Source organism: Sciurus vulgaris, assembly GCF_902686455.1.
Source record: "Sciurus vulgaris genome assembly, chromosome: 18".
In the NCBI taxonomy this organism is placed as follows: domain Eukaryota; kingdom Metazoa; phylum Chordata; class Mammalia; order Rodentia; family Sciuridae; genus Sciurus; species Sciurus vulgaris.
In genome coordinates, this window is record NC_136479.1 from 27,719,099 (window position 1) to 27,744,247 (window position 25,149).

At 41.0% G+C, this 25,149-nt stretch overlaps 1 protein-coding gene across 1 annotated transcript in view; it reads right to left on the bottom strand.

The window, feature by feature from the left end:
• Window positions 1-25,149, bottom strand: part of LOC306649317 (zinc finger protein 10-like) — a 73,047-nt gene that overhangs the window by 27,753 nt on the left and 20,145 nt on the right. The window contains exons 5-7 of the mRNA XM_079120163.1: window positions 14,956-15,085; window positions 13,057-13,192; window positions 12,547-12,725 (exon numbers count right to left, since the gene is read on the bottom strand). Coding sequence (XP_078976289.1) covers window positions 12,547-12,564 — 18 coding nt within the window. The 5' untranslated portion in view covers window positions 12,565-12,725; window positions 13,057-13,192; window positions 14,956-15,085. The remainder of the gene's footprint in view (window positions 1-12,546; window positions 12,726-13,056; window positions 13,193-14,955; window positions 15,086-25,149) is intronic.

The window sequence follows — 25,149 nt, forward strand, 5'->3', positions numbered from 1 at the left end:
AAAAGCAAATTAGTAATCCAGTGTGGTGGAACATGCCACCTCCAGGTACTCAGGAGGTTGAGGCAGAAGGACCATTTTGATTGATCCCAAGAGTTCCAGGTCATCCTGGACAACATAGTGGGACTCTGTCTCCAGAGAAAAAAGCAAATTCAAGCAGAGAATAGGGAAGAGGTTAAACCATATTTTTAGGTGATATGATTATAGACCTAGAAAACGCAAAAGATTCAACAGAAAAACCACAAGAAAATTTGTAAAAGAAGATTATAAAATCAACATGTAAAAACTTCTAAATAAACGAAAAGCACCTTAAATGTATTATAGAAGAGGCTGTAATGGAGCATTGTTAGCAAAATTACTTCCTTGAAAAGCTTTATTTCTTAGAGCTGTTTCCTCTTCCCCTCCCAATCTTTCCCTAATCTATTTCCTCATCTTTAAAATCTCTTTTTCATGCTGTTAAAAATTCAAAAGATAGCCCTCGCAATGCCTCTCCTCTCCTTAGTTCAAAAGGTAGTATGTTTATATGAAAAGAAAATGCAGATGCTGGCCCCAGAAGGTCAAGTTTCCCTTTTATGCTATAAGGAGGTAACAGAGACTTGGAGACACTGAAGGCTGCAACATCTTGGAAGAGGGTGAATCCTGTGAAATTTCTGCCTTTTGGTCCACTGCACACCTTTTACTCTCTAATGAAAGCTTTCCATGCCCCTGACCCTTTTGAAGATGAGCTTCAAGACAGAAAATCCTCTTCTAATCTTCTTCAAAGCTGGTTTTGAATTAAACCTGTTCTTCCCTTGCCAACCCACTTCCTGAGCTACAGTGGAGTGGGATGAGCAATGAAGTCTTTCCTTCCTGGGTTCAGTTTTTGGTGAGCCAGCCAGAAGGAAGGATCCCATCCCTGAGCAATCTCCATTGAGGGGAGTAGTGGAAATTGTTTGGGAAGGGGAGACTCAATGCTCATTCTTACCTATAGTACTTTTAGAGACAATCCCAAGAGTTGCCCACAGACATTTTAAATCCCAGGGATTATTCCCCCTTGCTTCCTGCTATGTCATCACTATTTATAAATGTTTTGTGAATGAAGGAAAAGTGTTTTTTAATGGGAACTGATGGGTTTCAGCTGGGTACACAGGAGAAAATGGCTTTTTTTTTTTAACCTGGTGTGGGTCATTTTTTGGCATGGAGTAAAAAGCTCTCTCTCAGCCACTTGGGACTTTAATAAGCTATTTGTACCTCATTAGTTGGATCAATTCTTTCTTCCTTTCTTTCTTTTAGGGTACCAATCCACGTGAGATAAAATTCAGAGGGCCAAAATTCCCAGATATTATCTATTTGGAGAGGGTTCATTTGTTTGGTCTAGATTGTTTTTCTCATAACTCCTTTATTTTCACACCACCTAAGGGTCCTCTGGGCCATATACTAGGTGACTAGACAATTATGAATATGATTCTATGACTAAGAAGGAGTCAGCATGCTACTGTAGCGTTACTGTAGCGTGGCCTGTACATGTGTTAGGCTCTGGTGATAGATGACCTCCTAACAATTCCTTAAATTATCATACTATTCTATAATTGGGGTCATTTTATAAGAGACCAAATAAATAGGATGTAATCCCTTACATACAAGTTTTCATGCTATTGTATAATGAGAATTCTAAGAAAGAAGGAAATAAATTGATAGCACAGAGTGGAGGGAAAGACTTTATTCCCCTCCTGGACAAAACAAAAAACTCAGAATCAAAGGGAAAATTAATTAATGCAGAAATTAATATGTTGGATGTTCTAAATTCACCCACAGCCAGTGTAGAAGGTATTGCACACCCCACAGAGGATGAGAGACATGACACCGCACTGTGCCTCCTCCCTCATAGCTCAGTAGGCAAGAGGAGTCTCTAACTCCCGACAGGGCACTCGATTTGGCCCTGGAGCATCCCAAATGGGAACAGGACAATATCCCCTAAGGCTATCTCCAGTTGGAGCTTTAGATCAGGGTGGTCCATTCTCAATATCAGATTTGCTAAACTGAAAAAGCTCTGATTCGCCCAATAGAAAGGATCCATAGAAAATGACCTGTTTGTCTCTATTTTTACTCCACACTGTTCTACTTGGGCAGACATCTACACTCTTTTAAACATTACGCTAACTGCAGGTGGTAAAATGCTAATGATAGACAAGAAGATCCTGCAAGGTCCCCTCACTCCTGCTGTCCTGTTATTGGAAACGAACTAGAAACCAAACTATGTGGAAATGATGGGTTAGCTCGATCCTTACAAGGGTTCATCTTGGCAGAATTAAAGAAAGGGGTGTCTAAGCAGAGAATTTTGAACAAAATACAAAGAATACAGTAAAAGGCAAATGAGAACTCTTCGGAGTTCTTAGATTCTATCAGGCATGCTGAAAGTACATGGACACTGATCCAGAAACCCCAGAGAATACGAGGATGGTTAACATAACTTTATGGGGCAAAATGTCCTCAACATTCATCTAAAATAAAACTTCAAAAGCTGGGAGGGGCTATAGGAATGAATCCATCCCAATTGGTGAATATTGCTTTTTAAATATATAATATAAGAGAAACAGAAAAAGATGAGCAGGTTATAGTTTTGTGGCAAGATATAATGGGACATGAGAAAAGGAAGGAGAAATGGATCAGGTGAACATGGAAACAGGGAACCCCTAGGACAGGACCTGTGTGCATATTGCAGGGAAGAGGGACATTGGATATGCGACTGTCCAAAATTCAAGAAAGGTGATGGAAGAGAGAAGGAGAAGCACACAGAGATGATGAAACAGGACTGTGAATCAAACAATGAACGAGGAGGCCCAAAGATTCCCCTTAATCTCTCAGAGCTAATCAAGATTGCCCCACAGGAGCCCCAGGTAAATTTTTGACAGTGGGGAATCAAATTATAGAATTTTTCTTAGACACAAGCACTACCCTTTCTGTTATTAATACTAAGGTAACTCAACTCAGTCAAAGGACAGTGTCTATCACAGGAGTAAGAGGAGAAATGCAGAAAACCCTTCACCCAATGATGGAGTGTCAGCTCAGAGACTTAAAATTAAACATAGTTTCCTTTACACACCACAGCATCCAATTCCATTATCAGCATGTGACTTATTGTGCAGACTAGATACTCAAAATAACCTCATCTCTGAAAAGACAATATCTTTGCTCATACAAACGAGCATAGATTTGTTCAGGACCTGAGAGCTATTAATGCCATGGTGCAGAATGTTCGTCCTACTGGGCCAAATCCTTATGCTTTACTTACCGTCATACCTATGGATTATGGATGGTTTTCAGTATTGGACTTTAAAGATGCTTTCTTTTGTATTCCCTTGGAGGAAAAAGCTTAATTACTATTCACTTTTGGATGGTGAGATTCATTCTTGAAAACTATCTTCCAATAATGCTGGATTGTATTTCCTCGGGGTTTCAAAATTTCTCCCACCATCTTTTATAAGATTTTAGCCAAGGATTTGAGAGCTTTGCAGTTGGAAGAAGGGGTCTTGCCTCAATATGTCAATGATTTGCTCATTGCAAGCCCCAATTATGAAAAATGTCCATCTAACACCACTTTGGTGCTACATCACCTGGCACGCTGTAGATATAAAGTGCTCCCCTCCCATAGGGCTCATATTTGGAAGCAGAGTAAATTCCCTTGGGTTTCAATTAAAACAGGGGAAACAACCAGGTGCAGTGATGCATTCCTGGAATCTCAGACACTGGGGAGGCTGAGGCAGGAGGATTGCAACTTCAAGGACAACCATAGCAACTTAGGGAGACCCTAAGCAATTTACTGAGACTGTTTCAAAATAAAAAAAAAAAAAATTAAAGCATTGGGGATGCAGCCCAGTGGTAAAAGCGCCCCTGGGTTCAATCTCCAGTGCCAAAAACAAATAAACAAAAAAACAAAAAAACAGGGAAAATAGGGTTTAGTGTCCAACCAGTAATCGCCATCATTAAAGCCCCTGTAACTAGAGGCAACCGTGAGCGTTTCTAGGTTTGACAAGGTTCTGCCAAATTAGGGTTCCCAATTTTTGACTCATAGTCAAACCTATTTATGAAGTCCTAAAAGGGTTACATTCAGGACCCTTATTTTGAACTGCTGAACATGTCAATGAGCATGTGACACCTTTAAAGAAAAATTGTCAGCACCATCCATGGGGTTACCTAACCCTCAAAAGCCCTTCAAGTTGTACAACCATGAAACACAGAACATAAGTCCGCTTCAGATGCTCAGAGAAACCCCACAGCCTATAGCTTATTCCTCTAAACAATTGGAACAGACAACCAGAGGTTGGCCATCCTGCCTTCAAGCAGTTGCAGCTGCTTGTGATATCTTACAAAGGTAGAAAAGGTCATCGAGCCACAGTCAATTAGTGTCAATTAGTGCCTCACCAAGCATAGACTTCACTAAGGAAAAAAAAGATTATTGGTTAATGGCAGAACCAATGGACAAATATCAGGCTATTTTGCTGGACAATCCAAATGTTGCCTTGCAAACTGTCACAGCCCTCAATCCAGCCATGTGGCTCCCAACAATGAAAACTGACTCTGATTTGGAACATAACTGCTTAGAAATTCTCTGCGCGGTCTCATTCCAGCAGACTGAACTTGTCAGATGAACTGCTGGAGTTGATGACTGGTTGTTATCCCCTGATGGAGCAGCTTCTTGGACAGACACTGCAGCTGAGCTGTATATGCTATAGTGACACTAGACAAGGTTATAGACTCCATGTCCTCTAGCCAGCACCTCTGCACAAATGGCTGAACTGATCACACTCACTAGGGCTTTACAGCTGTCACCAGGGAAACAAACATCTATGCTGATTCCAAATATGCATTTATGGTAGTGCATGCACATGGAGCTATTTGGAAAGAAAGATTATTAACTTCAGGAAACAAAGACATCAAACATCCCAGGAGAACACTGGCCCAATTTGGGGTGTTGCTTTACTGGTTCTACTATGCTCTGCCCAGGCCACCAAAAGACCAACACCCAAGTGGTTAGAGGAAAGCAGAAAGTTAACTGAGCTGCTAGACAAGCTGCTTGAGAGAAGCAGCTTCCTAGGGATTTGATACCTCACTTGGGCTTGTCTAAGTTCAAGCATGATTACACAGGATGTGGAATGAGCCCAAGAACAGGGTTTCACTGATACAGACTGACTCATTATGAAAACTTAGTGACCATGGATGATTTTACTCCCTGAGGCTCTGGTATATCCAATTTTTTAAAATATTTTGTTTTAGTTGTAGGTGAACACAATACCTTTATTTTTATGTGGTGCTGAGAATCAACCCAGGGCCTCATGCATGCTAGGCGAGCACTCTACCACTGAGCCACAATCCCAACCATGGTATATCCAGTTTTTAAAGCACCTACATGCAGGGACACATGATGGCAGAGATGCACAGGCAGATTTTATACTGCCCGACCTGAAAGGCCACACCTTCAAAAGACTCTTCAAAGGCTTCTACAAGGATTTCATTTGTATGCTTAAAAGAATCCAAAAACTGAACAGAACCTACCTCAAAAGGGAGTATAATATGATGGATGGGATTTATCCCTCTGAAGACTGGCAAAAAGATTTTATTTGGACACCTAGTATTTGCAGACACTTTCTTAGGCTGGGTAAAGGTATGCCAACTAGAACTGAGAACAAAACTGACATAATTAAATTCTTGCTTAAGGAAATTATTCCCAGGTTTGGACTGCTGAACTCTTTTCAGAGTTATAATGGGCTGTCATTGGTTTGCAAGGTCACTCAAAGGGTGAGTAAAGCTTTACAAATGACCTGGAAACTAGCTGCATTGGTCCTGGAAACCACAATCCGCTGGGAAGATGGAGAAAATGAATTATGCTCAGAAAAGAAAAAAGAGAAGAGAAAAAAAAAAACTGGCCAAGCTTTATCAGGAGACACATTGAACATGGATTAAGTTTTGCCTATTGCTCTGCTCCAAATTATGGTAGCACCCTGCAGTGGATTTAAGTTAATTCCCAGCCTTCAGAGTATCTAGGATTACAAATGGGTACCACCACACCCAGCTTGTCCATGACTTTAAAAATAAAATTGATCCAGGCATAATTGCACACTCCAGTAATCCCAGCTACGCAGGAGCCCGAGTCAGGAGGATTGCAAGGTTGAGGCCAACCTGGGTAACTTATCCAGACCCTGTCCCAGAATAAGAACTGGCAGTGCAGCTCAGTGGTATTTTGCCTAATATGTACAAGGCCCGAGTTCAATCTCTGGTACTGCTAAAAATAAATGAATAAAATTGTAATAAAAACACTGAAGCATAGCTTAAAAAGAAAGATTCCAGGCCCTGGGTTCAATCCCTAACACTAAAAGTTAAACCAAAAAGAAATGTTCAAAATTTGTAGGAGCAAAATGATAAAAACACCTGGATGACAAAAAGGGAGACCTGCCATGTTCTTGATTAGATGATTTAATATCCTGAAGGTATCTGTCTTCTCTAGGGTAATCAATAAATTTATAATGAGCTCAATAAAAATACCATTAGCTTTTTTTATCCCCTCAAGTGAGAAACAAGCTGATTATAATTTGGAAAAAAAAAAAAACAGATAAGAATAGCCAAATAATTCTTGAAATAGCTGCTGTCCATATATTAGAATATATTTGCACTTCTGTCGCTAAAAGACACTGACCTATCGGTAGGCAGACACCTCAGCAAAGCAGCTGGGGATAATCCAGAAACAGAACCAATTGCAGATGCAAAGCAAGTATATAATAAAGATAGCATCTCAAGCCAATGAGATAAAGGAGTTTCTAATATGGAATGCTGGGAAAACTGGCTGGCCTTATGGAGACAGATCAAATTAAATCCATTGCTCAAGACACGTCTCCTGTATTTTAAATGAACCAATGATTTAAATGTAAATGTTTTAAAAATGAAACCATACGAATGTTAGAAGAGAACACGGAGAAATTCCTCTACAACTGGGAGAGGGAAATCTTTCCTAACAATGACTCAGAATTCACACACAATGGGGAAGATTAACAAATTCAACTACATAAAAGTGGAAAACAAAACATTGACATAGGGTAAGATACCAAAACCAGGGTAAAAAGGCAGAGGACTTATTGGGGAAACTCTTTGTGACATATGTCATAGACAAAAGGTAATAATTCCTGATACATAAAGACCTCCTAAAATTAGAGAAGAAAAAGATGAATACCTTACAGAAAAATGGGCCCTAGATATGACCAGAGAGTTCACTAAAAAAGAAAAGCAAATGCCCTTAAATGTATGAAAAGTCGTTTACTGTCATTCAATTTAAGAAAGATAAAATGAGAGAAATCCAAATATTTAACAGCATATAGAAAAAAATACTGCACTAGTTTGGGTATATATTATTTTGAAAACTAGTATATAAGAGGGAAAAAATCACTTATCTCTTCTTATATAAATGATACTTCCTAGTAACCAAATAACCAATAAAGGGGAACTAATAAATTAAGGCTTGATAGAAACAGAGTATTTATCATTTTGCAATTCTTAATGAATCATTAGGTGATGATCACCAATGACTGCTGATATCTTTCTAATAAGAAAACCAGACATTCTGTCCACTTATAAGGCTGTATATGACTTTACCTAACAAGCCACCTTGAGAAACAACTTGAGACCTGTGCAAAATCCAGGCTGTGGGAAATTAAGCAGTTTCTCCAACAAATAAAAACAGAGACCAAGGGAGGAAAGAGATAGAGAACGGATCTCTTCATTAAAAGAGAATTAAGGAACATAATAATCATTAGCTTTACATGTATTATGTTATGTATATACAACTAATATTGCTATTATTGTATTATGATATCTAGATAAAACTAATATACAACTAATATTGCTCCTTTTCCATTTTTTTTTTCTTTTTTTTTTTTTTTTTTGGTACCAGGGGCACTCAGTCACTGAGCCACATGCCCAGCCCTATTTTGTATTTTATTTAGAGACAGGGTGTCACCAAGTTGCTTAGCACCTCTATTTGCTGAGGCTGGCTTTGAACTTGAGATCATCCTGCCTCCGCCTCCGGAGTCACTGGTACTACAGGCGTGTACTACCATGCGCGGCTTACGTGCTTTCTTTTGTATAACTGCTCTGGTGTCTCTCTGTTTCTCTGTCTCTCTGTCTCTCTCTGGTGCTGGGGATAAAACACAGGGCCTTGTCTGTTCTGAGCACATGCTCTACCACTGAACCACACCACCAGACGTACTGTGTGTCTTCTGACCCATGCTCTGCTTCTGGGTCTCTTCTGGGGCAAAAATAGTCAGAGGAATATTTGCATTTTATCAGGGACTACACGTCCTGGGAAGATCCTTAAAGTTATATTCAGAATAAGACCCATCCCTTGACCTTTGACAGTATTGGCTCCAAGATGGCAGACCAATGCCCCTGGCCCTAGCTCTGTCAGACAGGTGAAGGCAGGTCACAGCTCAAGCACTCAGAGAGGTGGATGGGAGAAGGGTGGCCTTCTCCAACCTGGGGGATCTGGAATGTTCCTGAGCCCTCCTAAATCTCCTTCCTTTGTTTTTCCTTTGTGGAGTTGATGGTACACAGTTGTTCCCTCTGAAAATCCAATTTCCCTGACCCGTTACCTTGTCTGCTCACCCAAATCCATTTGCATTTCAAACAGAGATTATGGTTGTTTACTGAAGTATGTCTCCCATTTAAATTGGAATCTTTACTTCTCTCCTGTGGGTTTTTGCCTTCTCTGGATAGGTCTATAATCTAGGCCAAGGTTTTATAAAGGAACAATAAGACTCCTGACAAACCCCACTGTGAACTCTGAATCAGTCTGTGAAGGGAAGTACAGAAGAATGAGAAGAAGAGAGCTGGTTTTGTGGGCATAAAAACAAAAAAGGTAAAGTGAAAGACAAAATATGAGAAGGACTGGGAAAATACAAATTTACTAAGTACTTACTATATGCTAAGTACTGCCACGTATATGATCCAAATAAATTCTTTCAACAATCAATGGAATAGCTATTATAATGTTATCCTCATTTTACAGATGTGTAAACTGAGGCTCAGAAAGCCTAAGCGCACAATATTTTGAGATGTAGGAGAAACTCAAAGAGGCAACTTGTTCCAATCTTTCAGATAGAAAGTGGCAGCTGCAACTTGATATTTCCTAACCTGATTCATGTCTTGATTTCCCCCCAAAATTGAAGCTATGGAGGCCTCCAAGACTTACTGGCTGCCAGTATGTTGCATTTCACCTAGGTTGTTACTTCAAAAGGCAGCCTCCAGGCTCCTCCTCTGCAGAGCACCTCTCTCCCCTTTGTTATATCACACCTCCATACACTCTGTCCCCTCAGAGTAGACCTAAGAGCTTCTAACCTCATTTTGTACCTGGGGAATCTGTAAGCCAGAGAGTTTAGCTTATTCAGTAGGTTTGTGACCAGATGGGGACTAGGACTTCTTTTCCTTCACTATGCCCTCTGTCTTGGAGAAGGATGATAAAGAATGACAGGAAACTTTGGGGACATTCAGATGTCCTAGGTTGAAGATGACACTCTGGTCCTCAAAGGCAAGAGTATGCCCAGGAAACACAAGCCCAAACTCCATGCCCAATTCAAGAAAGCAGGCAAGACGCTGCAGCCAATGCTAAACTAGCTCTTCACCACATTTTTTAAAACTGTTAGAAACATTCTAGGGCTTTTCTGTGGTTCTTCAAGGTTGTTTTCTTCCTGTTCAGGGTGATGATGACTTTTAATGGAGAAATCTACATTTTAAGTGAATGCACAGATGAGCATGTGTTTTGATGGGTTTTGACTAACATGTACATCTGTACATCCACGGAACTGAAGCCCAGTTGGGATGTAGACTTGTCCATCATTTCAGAAAGTTCCTTCAGATCTCCTTTCCTACCTTCCCATCCCCTCTTAACTACAAGTGTGAAAGTTCTGACACCTGAAACACCTAAGCCTTCTGGGATGGGGCAAACCATTTATCCATGATACCATCAGGCCCCCAAGAAATGGCAGTCACAGCTCCCCCACCCCCGAGCCAGTTGCTGAAGATGCAAGGAACTGTGCTATCCATTTTACTGGCTGTCACCACGAGGTCACCCAGCAATAAGCAAGTGAATTTTTCACTTCTAAATTTTCCACAAAGCTATTTTTCCTTCTCTCTCTCCTGTTCCCTGAGACCTCAAGCTCAGTTTCTCTATGGCTAAAGTCAGTGACAACCCTGATAGAGAAGGTGAGATGTCTGTAATTACCTTAGCAACAGAACATGCTGTGCGTGTGAATCACATAATCTCATCCCCATAGCAACACAGGATCATAGTGACAAGAGCGCCCATTTAGTCCAACCTCTTTGATTAAAACAAAAGCAGACACAAAGAGAGTCACTTACTGCTCAGATAGCTTTCATGACCTTATAGGTATTCTTTGTTTGGAAACACAATGGGATGTTGATACAAATAGGTTAAGCAGGGGAGTGTCTCGTTGCTGGTTGGTAGGCTGAATTAAGTCCAGGCTTTGTTATTATTAGGAACAAAGGAGAATTTTTTGATGCATGGAGGAAGAGCAAGTCCGCAGGGTATGAATACAGAGAGGTTAGCATTGGAGACCACAAAACCACAGCAAGAAATCTCATTCATTTCTCTCTTAATGCATCTTCAGAAGTGAGATTGCATCATTTTCTGCTTTTGAGGCTGCCATGGAAGGAATGCCCTCCCTTTATCAGCTCAAGTTGCAGATTATAATAAGAAAATATTGTCTCTGTAGTCAAAGCACCAACTCCTGGCTGCTCTCCATGGCAGAGGGTAACACTATGAAATGTAAACATGAGATCTGGAGAGATCCCTGATATCTGCCCTAACTTCTGAATGCACCCTGTTCTCATTCAAAACCAAGGACTCTGGAACCCCATGATGTCTCAGTGACCTCGCTAGAAATATGCCACAAGCTGAGCTTCACAAAAGCAGGGAGCATTTGAAGTTGGCATTTAAAAGATAAATGGATCCTCTCCAGGCAGGCAAAGACCACAGTGTCTAGAGCCGTTTCTGGCATAACCTAGTTGAGCATAACTAATCCAAAAAACAAATGCTCTAAAATCTGAAAGTTTCCATAAGTGGAAAATTCCACACCTGTTAACTATTATTGTTAAGTATGTATATGTGAATAGTGTTAAGAAAATGATTGCTTATCAGTAGAACATGGATTTGAAGTCAGGGATGATGGTGATGCCAGGCACACACATGAGTGGCTGAGACAGCAACACCTTTGCTTCCTGAGGGTCCCAACATACACATTATTTCATACCCAAAATTATTAAAGACATTATGTAAGCCAAGCATGGTGGGGCACACCTGTAATCCCAGAAACTCAGAAGGCTAAGGCAGGAGGACTGCAAGTTCGAGATCAGCCTCAGCAACTCAGTGAGGCCCTAAGCAACTTAGTGAGAACCTGTCTCAAAAATAAAATAAAAATATAATATAAAAATATAAAAATATAAAAAAATATAAAAAGGGATGTGGTTCAGTGGTTAAATGTCACTGGGTTCAATTCCTGCTATCAAAAAAAAAAAAAAAAGAAAGAAAAAAAAAAGACATTATGTAAAATTACCTTCAGTCTATTTGTATGTTGGGCATAAAACAGAAAATAGTTTCATGTATAGACCCCAATCCCATCCCCAATATATCTCATATTATTTATATATATATATATATATGAAATGAGATATATAATGAGATACATATATATCCTCAAATCCAAAACATGAAATACTTCTGGTGCCAAGTATTTCATTTATTTAAGGAATACTCCACGTATTAGCACTGAAAAAACTATGTTCTAGTGTAGCAGGAGCATGTATGGTGAGTTGGCTTAAATATTCCCACTTCCATCAAGAACCAAAAAAGAGGGTAGGGATATAGCTCAGTTGGTAAAGTGTGTGCCTTGCATGCACAAGGCCTTGGGTTTAATCCCCATCACCACACACACACATACACACACACACACACACACACACACACACACAAAATCTCTGTTTTGGGGCTGGGGTTGTGGCTTAGTGGTAGAGAGCTTGCCTGGCATGTGTGGGGCACTGGGTTTGATCCTCAGCACCACATATAAATAAATAAATTAAATAAAGGTCCACTGACAACTAAAAAGGAAAAAAAAGGAACCAAAAAGACAATAATGATAATGAGGGGAAATCTAACTATCCCTCACCAAGCCCCACAAACCTCCTAATTCACATACAGGAGGCTAACCACCTAAAAACAGGGTGAATTGGGACTGGGGATGTGGATTAATGGTATTAGTGGCATTGATCCACAGCACTAAAAACAACCTTTCCCTCCCTGCCCCCAAAAATAAACAGGCAGTCAGAACTTCTGGCTTCTAGTCCAGCAGGTAAGTGCCTGGAAGTTACAATTCTGCACTAACAAGCAAAAGGCTGAACCAACTGAAAAATCAATAACTCTTTTGAGACACTCAGCGGGGTGAGGTCACAGCACAGGGCAAACTGCTGGCCTGAAAAGTGGACAGGCGCCCATGGATGCAAACTGCAACTTACCCGAGTGGAACCCTCCATGGGAACCAGGACTGGGGAGGAACAATGACTTGCTGAAGGTTCAGGGTGGACAAATCCAAGAGAGGGAGAAATTCCAGGGAAGCCTAGTCATCCAGTGTCCTGCCAGGATCTCAACTAGTTTCTCGCCATAAACACATCAGAGGAAAAATGCCCTCCTGCTTCTGGCAGGGTGGAAAGGAGGTAACAACCCCACGTTACCGGAGCTCTGCCCTCAGGAGAAACGAGTGAGCCAGAACCTAATCTGCTAGAGTTTACCAGAACCTACCACGCCAGGGCGGAGGGAGGTAACCAACTCCAGCCTCACCCCCAAGCCATCCTGTCCCACCCCCGGGGGCCAGAAGGCCAGAAGAATAAGACGCACTGGTGCATTTAAGAGTGCTGTCCCACCCTCGGGGGCCAGAAGAGTAAGACGCACTGGTGCATTTAAGAGTGGAGGCCACAACCTCACTACAAGAGTGGATCCAAGGAGGCCCAAGCTTCCGTGAGTTTTACCTTCAAGTCCTTATAGCAAACAGCAGAGAAGAATCCCTTGGAGCTTCCAGCAGGAGGTGGGGAGAAGTAACAGCCGAAGCATTGTTTTTCTTAACAAGTTCTGACTGCAGGAGGAACTAGTTAGCAAGAGCCAAACCTGCTGGGAGAAAAGAAATAGCCAACTCCAGCCCCCTTTAGCCAGGCTATCCCACCTGTGGGGACGTGAGGCTGAGAAACTCATGTGATCTTCGCAGTCCAGAGAAGCAGGCTGATGAGAAGACTGAGACCTAATTGTAGGAACAGAGAATACTTCCCCTCCCTACACATTCTGCCACCGCCATACAGTTGTCCCTTGGGTATCCACCGGGGATTGATTCCAGGACGCCCCCATGGATCAAAATCCAGGAATACTGAAGTCCCTAATCTCTGCACATTTCCCTTATAGTTTATTTTGGTACCAGGGATTGAATTCAGGGACACTTAACCACTAAATTACATCCCCGTGCCGCCCCCCTCCCCCCGGCCCTTTTTAAATATTTTTATTTGTAGATGGACACAATAACTTTTATTTATTTTATTTTTCTGTGGTGCTGAGGATCAAACCCAGTGCCTCACATGTGCGAGGCAAGCGCCCCACCACTGAGTTACAACTCCAGCCCTACCCAGCCCTTTTTATATTTTATTTAGAAAGATGGTCTCGCTAAGTTGCTTAGGACCTCACTAAATTGCTGAGGCTGGCTTCAAACTCCAGATCCTCCTGCTTCAGCCTCCCAAGCCAGTGGGATTACAGGCATGGGCCACTGTTCCTGGCTCTCTTCCCATATGTTTTAAATCATCTCTAGATTATTTATAATACTAATAAAATGCAAATGCTACATAAATAGTTGTTACACTATTGTTTAGGGATAATGACAAGGAAAATGACTGTATATGTTCAATACAGGAACATTTTTTTTCCCGAATATTTTCCTTCCAAAGCTGGCCAAGTCTGTGGGTGCAGAACCCTGGGAGAATGGAGGGCAATACATTCACAGCAGTTCCTTCAACTGAGCACATCATGTCCAGTTGTCAAGAAAAAATTATAAGACATATTTAAAGACAAAAAAATTCAGTTTGAAGCAACACAGCAAGCATCAGAACCAGATATGGCAGGAATGTTGAAGTTATCAGGGCAGAAATTTAAAACACCTCCGATTAATATGCTAAGGGTTTTGGTGGATAATGCAGGCAGAATGGAAGAAGAGAGGGTCAATGTAGGCAGAGAGATGGACGTTCCAAGAGAGAACCGAAAAGAAATGCGAGAGCGAAACACTAACAGAAATGAAGACTAGCTTGGATGGGTTTATGAGCAGACTGGACACACTTAAGGAAAGAGCTCTGAGCTCGAGGATGCTGCAGCACTCATAACATACAAATCAAAACGGTGGCCGAACAATCTAAAAGAGAGCAAAAATCCTTTTCTGAGCCTTAGAGATTCTACTGACAAAGGTAAATAGCCAACCAGACATCGGGTCAGGAGTTGAATCCACCAGCAGGAACAGTTTTCTGGAATCTAACAAAACCTTTACCTCTTGACCTGCACATTCCAATACACTCACAAAATTTATGACCACCCTGATTTGTGCCAAACTTGCCTTAATCCTGTTTATCTCCTTAAAAAATGCCATTTGTCCCTGTAATAAAAACCCAAGCTGGGTGCGATGGCGCACGCATGTAATCCCAGCAGCTGGGGAGACTGAGGCAGGAGGATCTCGAGTTCAAAGCCAGCCTCAGCAAAAGAAAGGCACTAAGCAACTCAGTGTGAGCCTGTCTCTAAATAAAATACAAAAGAGGGCTGGGGATGTGGCTCAGTGGTCGAGTGCCCCTGAATTCAATCCCCAGTACCAAACAAAAAATAAAAACAACAAAAAAAAACCTCACCTTTCCTTTGGTTCCATGTAGCTAAGCCACTGTTCCTGATCTGCAAATCTTTTTCCACCCACATAAAACTGTCTTTGCTTTATTTTAATCTCATTTATGATTTCTTGGTTTATAATATATATCTCCCAAACTGAAAAGCAATGAGAAAAAAAAAGACTGAGGAAAGAAAAAAACCAGAATATAACATTCAAGAACTAATGAAAATACCAAAAAGAGAGAAAGGAACAGAAGCAATATTTGAAGCAATTATCTTAAGAATTTCGCTTGAAGTAACTTTGAACACCAAATCACAGATTAAGAAACTCAGAGACGTGCTGGGGTGCCAGGGATGTGGTTCAGTGGTAAGGTGCTTGCCTGGCATGCATGAGGCCCTGGGTTCAAGTCCCCCAGCACCACCACCCCCCCAAAAAAAGAAGAAGCTCAGAGATTATCAACCTGTGTTGCCGAAAGCTTGGTCCTTATCCCAGATGCCAATGCAATACCAAGGACACAGTTTTGAAAAAAAGGAAAAAAGTTCACTCCTGTCCCAAAGACTGTGATTCTGCCCATCAGCAGGAACAGGGGTCTTTTAAAGGGGTGACTCAAAGGCTACATTCCACACGTTCTGAGTCATTTCTGAGATCTTCTGGTACCATCCCCAGAATCCGATTGCTTCTTTCCTATGTTGGGTGTATGCTCAGGGACAGATGACTCTGCTTAGGATGGGGAGCAAAGGTAATTCTGTTTTCCCTAAGATTAGGGAGGAGCAGGGAGAGAGGAAAAGAAAGAAACCTGTCCATATTTTTAAAAAAGTTGCAGTGCCAGAGCAGCAAGGGTTATATTCAAAGCATGAAGTAAACCACTGTTACACCAGGATAAATGGCCAAAAAAACCCACACCAAGATATCATACTCAAACTACTGAAAATCAAAGATAAAGAAAAAATCCTGAAAGAGGCTGGAGGAGGGGGATGGAAACACATCTAACCTTCTGGAGAGCAAATGTAAGAATTGCAGCTGACTTAGTAGAAACCATGCAAGCAATGACAGCACAGCGAAATGCTTAAAGTATTGAGAAAAGAAGACCACCCCCTAGAATTCTGTCTTGCAAAATTAGGCTTTAAAAGTGAGAGGGCTGCGTTTGTGGCTCAGGGGTAGAGCACTTGCCTAGCATGTGTGAGGCCCTGGGTTCGAGGCTCACCACCGCATAAAAATAAGTAAATAAATAAATAAATAAAATAAAGGTCCACTGACAACTAAAAAATATTTTTAAAAAAAGTGAAAGAGAAAGGACCACCTGGACTCACCAGAAGTTGGAAAAAGTGGGACTCTCAGAGCCTTTGGAGGGACCACAGCCCACCAAAACCCTGGCTTCTGATTTCAGGCATCTGCAAACCATGAGAGAATGAAGGTTTGTAGTGCTCTTAGTTTTGTTTTTTAGGTAAGTGAAATAAAAATAAAGTCTTTCTCAGACCAATAAAAATAGAGGGTATGTGTTGCCAAAAGACCTGCCTTGCAAAAAGTCAGAGAAAATTTATTTGGGGGGAAGGGAAATTATACAAGTCAGAAAGTTTGGTCTACATGAAGAAAGAGCTCAGAGAAGGAATAAGTGAAGGTAAAATATAAACTTTTATTTTAATTTTTGTTATTAGTTAATCTAAAAGATAACAGATTATTCAAAATAGAAGCAATGATATATTCAACTATGCATGTATATAGATGTCCATATACATTTACATGTAAGAATGTATGTAAGTACACATATATATGTGCATTTTTATATATGCAGATGTACTTATATATTTTTATATATTCTTATGTGTAGTTATATGTGTGAAATGCATGACAGCAATGATATAAGAGACAGGAGGGAGGAATTAGGATTATTTTATTATTATACAGTATTCATAATACCTATGAAGTACTGTAGTATTACTGAAAAATGAATGTGAATTGGTAGTATATTGAAAACTCTAGGACAACCACTAAAAAACACTTAAAAAAAAAAAAAAACCTAGATGTATAGCTGATAGACTAAGAAAAGACAGTGGAATCATATAAATGCTTAATTAAAACCACAAAAGGGCTGTAGTGCTTCATGACTTGGCTGAGTCAGATGTGGGATCTGGTGTGACCTCAACTGTGGGTCCTGCCAAGCTGCCTCAAAGCATTATTAAAAATATTTGGGTCCCCACGAAGTCCTACTATGCCTGAGGTAGGACAGAAGAAATAAGAATTAGGTAGAAAGGAGATATAAAAAGAAAGACAAGGAACTGAAATTTTAATTCAAAAGTTCCACATACTTTTCTGGGCCACTCCCAGGAAATCTGTAAATCTACCTGTGTACTGTTAATTACCCTTCCCCATAAATAGATTAAGCAAAGATGGATCCAATATATTGAAAAATAAGGTTTTCCGGCATTTTACTGATCTGAAAATGAAGACCACATCGGCCTAAGGATCCTGAGACTGACCAGACACCAGAAACCACCTTAAGATTGCCAGAGTGCTATCATTCCTACATACCTTCCCATACGCACCTCCCACCAAGTTTCCTTTAAACAAAAGCCTGAACCCACAAAAATGTCTCACTCCTGACATGTCCCACATTCTTCCTTGAAAGTGTATGTTTTCCAAAATAAATCTTCATCTATGCCTTTGGTATGTGCCGAAATTTTTTTCCATCACCTAAGCCAAGGACCCCACTGGTCCTGCTTGGAGCTCCCCCTTCACTCCAGGAACTCTTCAAACCAGAGACAGCGCTTCTCCTGTGGCACACCCAGCCGTGCTAGGAGTTTGGGGTAGGAATGGGGTTGATGAGTTTCATCGTTCATAAGATCAAGAGTGCTGATAAAAGAACTAAGGCTTTGAAATGTTCCAGTCCTCCACCTGCTCATGGTCATTATTAACCGGCTTTCTCGAGGATACAGGAAATGAAATGTCAGTCTGCCTATAAATTTAAGCAAACTGTGTTAGATGGGAACACAGAATGTCACTCTCCCCTTGTATAAGTACTGTTTACCACATGGCATGAATAAATGCATCTGTAAGATGCACCACTTTTTAAAAAAAATCCCACAAAAGACAGAAAAAGGAAAAATTAAAAATAGGAAGAAAAAACAAGAGCAACGAAGAGAAAACAGTGGCAAATAGAGTAGATATTAATCCAACTATATCAATAAGCTCTTTGAATGGCAATGATCTGCATACACCAATTTAAAAAGGGATGAACCAGGAAGACCCAACGAGAAACCCACTTGCAACATACAGACATATAACATTTTAAATGAAGACATGGAGAAAAACATACCATGCTAATGTTAGAATAAACTTCAGAGCAAGGAGAGTTATCAAGAATGAAAAGGGGCATTATTTGATTATACAGGGTTCAATTCTACAAGAACACATAAAAATCCTTAACATATATTCACCTAACAACAGAACCAAACTACATGAGGAGTTGCATGGTGGTGCATGCCTGTAATCCCATGACTGAGTTAGAGCAAGCCTGTTCTGAAGCAGGAGTGAGAAAGGTCACACAAATCAGGAGAATGTAGCGGTAAGCAGAAGAAAAGTCTTAAAAGCAGAGAAATGTTCGGGAGCAGTTATTACCTCACAACAGAGGCACCTAGTTAAGTGGTGGGGTAGTAAAATTTAACAACCAGTTCTCTGGGAAGCAGGGGCAAAGACCAGATTGCAGGGCTCGAGAAGCAAACGGCAATTGGGATGTGAAAGTGGCAAACTGACCTTGTATGAAGATGTCCTCGGAAGGAAGGATGGAGGAGAGAATCTAGATGGGGCCTGACTTACAATGATCAGACTTTGGATTTTTGAACTTTATAATGATGCAAAAGTGATACACATTCAGTGATACTGTACTTTGAATTTGGGGACTTTGGTGTTCTGCTGGGTGGCCATATGCTAGCAGTGAGCTGCACCTCCCTGTCAGCCACATGATGATGAGGGTAAACAACTGATTCTCCTCAGTGTGCTGTGTCGCTAAGCTGAGATGCTCTGAAGGGTTAGGTGGATTAAATGCATTTCCAGCTTATGATGTTTTCAATGTATGGTGGGTTTATCAGGACACCCTGTAAGATGAGCAGCATCTGTAATAACTAGAGTGGGATCCAGAACCGACAAAGGATGGTGCGGGGCTGTTAGTATCAAATACCTGAAATAATCAGCTGATAAAAAGACAACTTTTGTTTTGGCTCCCAGTGTTTTGGAAACCAGTGTTTGGAAATAGTTTCCAAAACTGTGACTGATTGGTCCCAGTGTTTTGGGGCCTGTGGTGGCACATGGCAAAACCATTTACTTCACCACCAAGAGCAGAAAAAGGAGAAAGAGAAAGAGACTGGGTTTCCACAATCCTCTAGGAAGATTTCCCCGATGACCCAAGACCTCCCACTAGGCCCCGCCTTTCAAAAGGGGCATCGAAGATCCGAACTATAGCACTGTGTACAAAGATGGGAAATAGTTAAGAAACGAATACACTGGGAGAAAGAAACAACTGGAAAGGAAATTTTAAAGTCAGGAAAGAGAGGAGAGATGTTGAAGGAAGGACCCTGGAGAAAAGAGAGCAGAGAAAACCCAGAAGGAAGGTGGAGGTGTTGTTCTCAAATAGAAGAGGCACCTTCTTTTCAAGGCAAAAGGGAGGGCCAGTGGCGGCTCCTCTAGAAACCAGTGGATAAACTTGGAGATGGAAATTCGAGAGAGCCTATGCAGGGAATCCCAAAGCAGCCTTTCAACTGATATGAATTAGGTAATGGATGACATAAAGCATAGCACAGTGATCCTGAGACCCCAACTGAGTGGTGGCTTGGGAATTGCTGGGGCCTCACTCCACATTGTTGTAGGAGATTCTCAGCAGCCCAGAAAAGGATCAGTTTCAGGCTTTTCCCAGAGCTGGATGTGCTCAGTTAGCAGATGTACAAAGTCAGGCAGTGGCAGCCTTCCAAAGCCAGGAAGTCTCTGAAAAGCTGACTGGTCACTGAGACAGAGTCACTGCTTTAGAATTGAGTGCAGCTGTGGCTTATGGTGTTTGGGGACTAGGGTGGAGGAGGACATTCCCAGAGGTAATGAGGGCACACCCCCAGCATATCAGACAGAAACAAAGCCTGAAACAACAGAGATAACAAGGATCCAGTAAAATGGGAGAATCTAAAATACTTCCTTTTGGAGATCCAAGATGGCAGAATAGAGGAGGTCATGTTCCTGGCTTCTCTGTGAAGTGAAATCAAGAAAGCAGACAGGCTTTTTTTGTTCACCCACAAAAAAGGGGGGGTGTACTTTACTGGAACCTAAAACAGGACATTCAAAGCAGATCGGGGACACAGGAGGTCGGATATGATAAAATAAGAAAAAAATCCCCAGTGGCATGGCCACTGCCATAGCCAGGCTAGTACATCCAGCCAGAGAGGTCCCTCCATGAGCATGATAGAAGGATAAGGAAATTAAAGCAACCCACATTTTTGGGAGGCCTGAGGCACATCTGGGATGGAACATTTAGAGATCAAGGACATTGTCCAACAAATGTGAAGGACGAGCTGCATGATATCCAAGTGTGGGGAAAGAAGCTGCCCTCTCTCCAGGTGGCGCAGGGAAAACAAAGGAAGGAACCATTTTGCAACTGCGGCATGGGGGCTGGCAAATGAGGAAGTCAATTCTTGGCAAACCCGAGTTTGTTCCCAAATACAGGCCCAGTAAACACATGCTGCAGGACATAGAGTGTGCTTAAGTGACCAGGAGAAAATCAGACATGGAGAGAGGTTTACACAGGGGACAAGTGGTAACAGAAACCCACCTGGCTCTGCCGCTCTCCCTCCAAAACAACTGCTTGCAGGACCGGCTGGGAGAGATGCATCTGGTCAGGAACTTGGAAGGGTGGGGGTGGGAGAAATTGTTTGGAGACTGAATCTGAGACCAGGAAACTTGGGGTCTGCAGGTAACATAGGAGATCTGCAGAATTGCCTCCCCGAGGGAGTGGACCCCAGGGAAGCCCTGGGGTAAAGTCCTCCAGCGTGGACTGGCAAGTACCAGGCACTGAAGGTGAGCTGATTTAAAATCTCCAGACCAACTGGCATTCAATGAAGAGCCTGGAGCCTGCCTCTGGGAATTACCTGGATTACCTCTCTCAGTCCAGCAGCCCAGAGGGTGGAGCATCCCACTCCAGAAAACCCCACCTAAAACGGCTGAGAAGAGAAGCTGAGAATATTTTGAATTCCAGCAGAAAGAATTCTTTAACTTTGCATCAAGATTTTTAAAAATTCTTTTTCACTATTTAATTGTGACCTTAACAATACATGAACACTTATATAGTTTTCTATTTTTTTTTTCTTCTCATCTCTAGCATTTTTGAAGCCAATTATTGGACATGGAATAGTTTTTTGTGAATTAGGATGTGTGGTTAGTATATTTTAGTTTTGTTTTGTATTCTTTTATTTTTATTTTAAACAATTTTTGCTTTATGTATATTTTTTCTCCTATTTCCCTTGATTCTCTCTTTTCTTCTGCTAACAGCCAATCTCTATTATTCTCTCTTTCACTATTCCTTTAATCTTTATTCTGTCTTCTCTCCTCCTTCCTCATAATCATCCCATATATATCACTTCTGTTCTCTCCCTGTTCACCATTTGAAAATGTAAACCCTTTTGCAAACTTGCTGTTTTTATTATAGGGATAACTGATCATATCATTTCTGTTTATTGTGATAATTAACACTGTAGATGTCATAGTAGGAACTATTTGGTTTAATGCTGTAAATTGTTTACTTTGGTTTTTGCTATAATTTGTCTCCCCCTAAACAATGAGGAAATGGAAACCTTCCGGGACACTAAGGTCCACAGGGTAGAAACTCTACTGCCTCAGATCCATAACTGTTAGATAGGTAGACACACAAAAAACATGAAAAATCAAGAGAACAAATCACCCCAAGCAAACCAAGATACTCCAATAAGAGAATCCATCAATACCACAGTGGAAGAAATGTCAGAGAAGGAGCAAACATAAACTGATCTGCAAAGTAAAGAATGATGTAAGAGAGCAAATACAGGTAGCAAAAGATCACATCAATAAAGAGATAGAGATTCTGAGAAAAAAAAATCCTTGAAATGAAGGAAACAATAACCCAAATTTAAAATTCAATAGAAAGCTTCACCAACAGACTAGACCACTTGAAAGACAGACCTCAGGCAATGAAGATAACCTTGAAAACAGAGTTGACCACGGGGAGAAGATGTTAAGAAACCATGAACAGAACTTCCAAGAATTATGGGATAACATGAAAAGACCAAATTTAAGATTTATCAGGATAGATGAAGGCATGGAGATACAAATCAAAGGAATGCACAGTCTTTTCAATGAAATAATATCAGAAAATTTCCCAAAGCTAAAGAATGAAATGAAAAATCAAATACAAGTGGCTTTCAGGACCCCAAATGTGCAAAATTCCAACAGACTCACATTGAGTCACAATATAATGAAAATGCCTAGCATATAGAATAAGGATAAAATTTTAAAGGCTTCAAGAGAAAAATATCAGATTATGCATAGGGGAAACCAATTCAGATCTCAGCTGATTTCTCAACCCAGACCCTCAACACCAGGAGGTCCTAGAATAACATATACCAAGCTCCAAAAGAAAATGGATGCCAACAAAGAATTCTATTTTTCTAAATTAAGCTTCAGATTTTAATATGAAATAAAAACCTTCCATGATAAACAAAAATTAAAAGAATTCACAACCAGAAAGCCTGCACTTCAGAATATTCTCAACAAAATATTCCTTGAAGATGAAATGGGAAAAAAAGTGAAAACCAGTGAAGGGAGGAACTACACTAGGAATAGTCAATTAGAGGAGAAACTAGTTCAAATTAAAAATAAACCAAAGGACTGGAACAAAAAAACATATCTCAATAATAACCTTGAACACTAATGACCTAAACTCATCAATCAAAAGACATAGACTGGCAGATTGGATTAAAAAACAATACCCAACAATACGCTGTCTCCAAGACAGCATATATATGTAGTACCTTAGGCAATTTCTTAGATACCCCATTACAGTTTTAATGCAAAAATTTCAAACAACAAATAATGCTAGGTATTTTTTTCATATACTTATTTACCATTTGATTATCCTCTTCAATGAAATACCTGTTTATGTGTTTTGTTAATTTTTAATTGCATTATTTGCTGATTGTTGAGTTTTCCACTCATACTTTGTAAACAAGTATATATGTTGCAAAAAATAAATAAATGAACAACAACAAAATACTCCCTTTCTTGGAAAGAAAGTGCACTCAGCTTATAGGAGCTTGCAAGGTATGGGCTTTAAATATTTAAGAATTTTGAAAGCCAGTTAACATTGTTGAACTTGGCCATAGAAGACCAAGGATTGTTTGAAATCCTCAAACAACATAAATTATGGCTCATTTTTCTCCAGTGGAGAACAGGTTATAAAACATTTACCAGAAAACCACTGTATTGTTGTCAAAGTTATCTCAGGAAGGAGGAAGTATGAACTTGTCAGAAGGTTCACAGATGAGCCTGACAGGAGAAGCCTCTGCCACCATGTGTCTGTCATAGCTGGGAAAAGCTTGGAACATATCCAGCATGTCTCATAAGTGTGGCTGTGGGATGTGAAAGTACAAGTCTGTGCTTGGCACCTGCTAGCCCTCATGATGTCCAACCACCCAAAGTAAGGCTCAGAATGGGCATCCAGGAAGCAATTCAACATGGTGGTGGATACCATCTCCAAGGGAAACTCAAGGGACCTCTGAGAATGAAGAACTGAAGAGTACTCATGGAACAGTTTCTACATGGATGTCCCAGCCTTGGCCACTACCAAACTTGGTCTATTCCTGCAGCACAAATTAATCAATCTTCTGCTGTAGCATTGACATCAACCCTGAATCTACTTGGGTTTGATATCATGGCTCTGAGGTCCCTGACTCAAATTCTTCCTCTGATCCTATAGCTGGCTCTTCCCTAAAGTTCCCCCATTTTCTTGTTGGTTTCATTGGCCACCTCTTATAATAATTCTCTTCTCTGCCCTTGAGGAAAGATACTTTTTTCTTAACCCTGTGCTGGTACCCTTGACAAGTCATCCAGGCTCATCAAGGAAGAATGTTGAACATGAGGTATTCAGTCATTTATCATGACTGGGGTTCCAGGGTCCAAGCTCCCCATCTTGACAACATTTTCAAATTTTCAAATGATGATCACACTCAGTTTCTGAGGGTACTGGGTTTCACAGGAAGATAGACAAATGCAGGCTATATGAACAATGAAGTTATTGTTCCAAATTGGAATTTCTAGTAGCACACCTCAAATGAGTAACCAAACGGCATGACCCAACAAGTGGAGGGGAAGGAGGTAGCAGTAAAACTTAGGTAAGGACTGGCTGCCCTAGCCCCAGAAAGCAAGTGCATCAGCTACCTGTTGCTGTGAAAAAAAAAAAAAAATCCCCAAAATTTAATTGCATAAAACAACATTATTTTTTGTTTTATTTTTCATGATCTGAGGATTGACCATGCCATTGTTCTATTTCATGCAGTGTCAGGTGGGGTGCTGGGATGGTGACAAGGTCCAAATGGGTCAGTTTCATTTTTGACAGTTGGTGCTGGTGGATGACTGAGAGCTGGCTGCTTGAGCTTCCTCACAGCATGGTATCCTGGTTTCAGGAGAGTAGTGATACAGGCAAGGGGAACCATGGGTCTCCTATGGCCCTGTCTTGGAGTTTATACAGTGTCACTTGTGCCACACTCTATTGGTTAAAACAGGTCACAGCCTAGATTCAAAGGGAGGAGGAATATGCTCTACCACTTGGCAGGGGAGCAGCAAGTTTTCTTTGTAAAAGAGCCTGTGGAATAAGGAAATATTGCTATACACATCTTCAGAGATACCATCTACCACACCAAACATGCTGTCCAGATGAGAGGCCACCTGCTGTGGGGCAGAACTAGTGTATATATGTGAGGCCAGGGACCTTGCCAAGGAACAAAAGAACTCTAGTTTAAACTCCATCCAATTCTCCATCACTGTCTACCCTAAGTCCTACCTTTGGGACACTTATGAAGCTCAGAGTCCTCCAGGTTCACACTGTAAGACACTTTGGGGAACTTGGGAGTTTGGAAGATTAGGTTTTGGTCCTGAGAGCCCAACCTTCTACAAAGTTCACCTGGCCCTCTATCTGTGTAGATGCTGGTAACAGGAA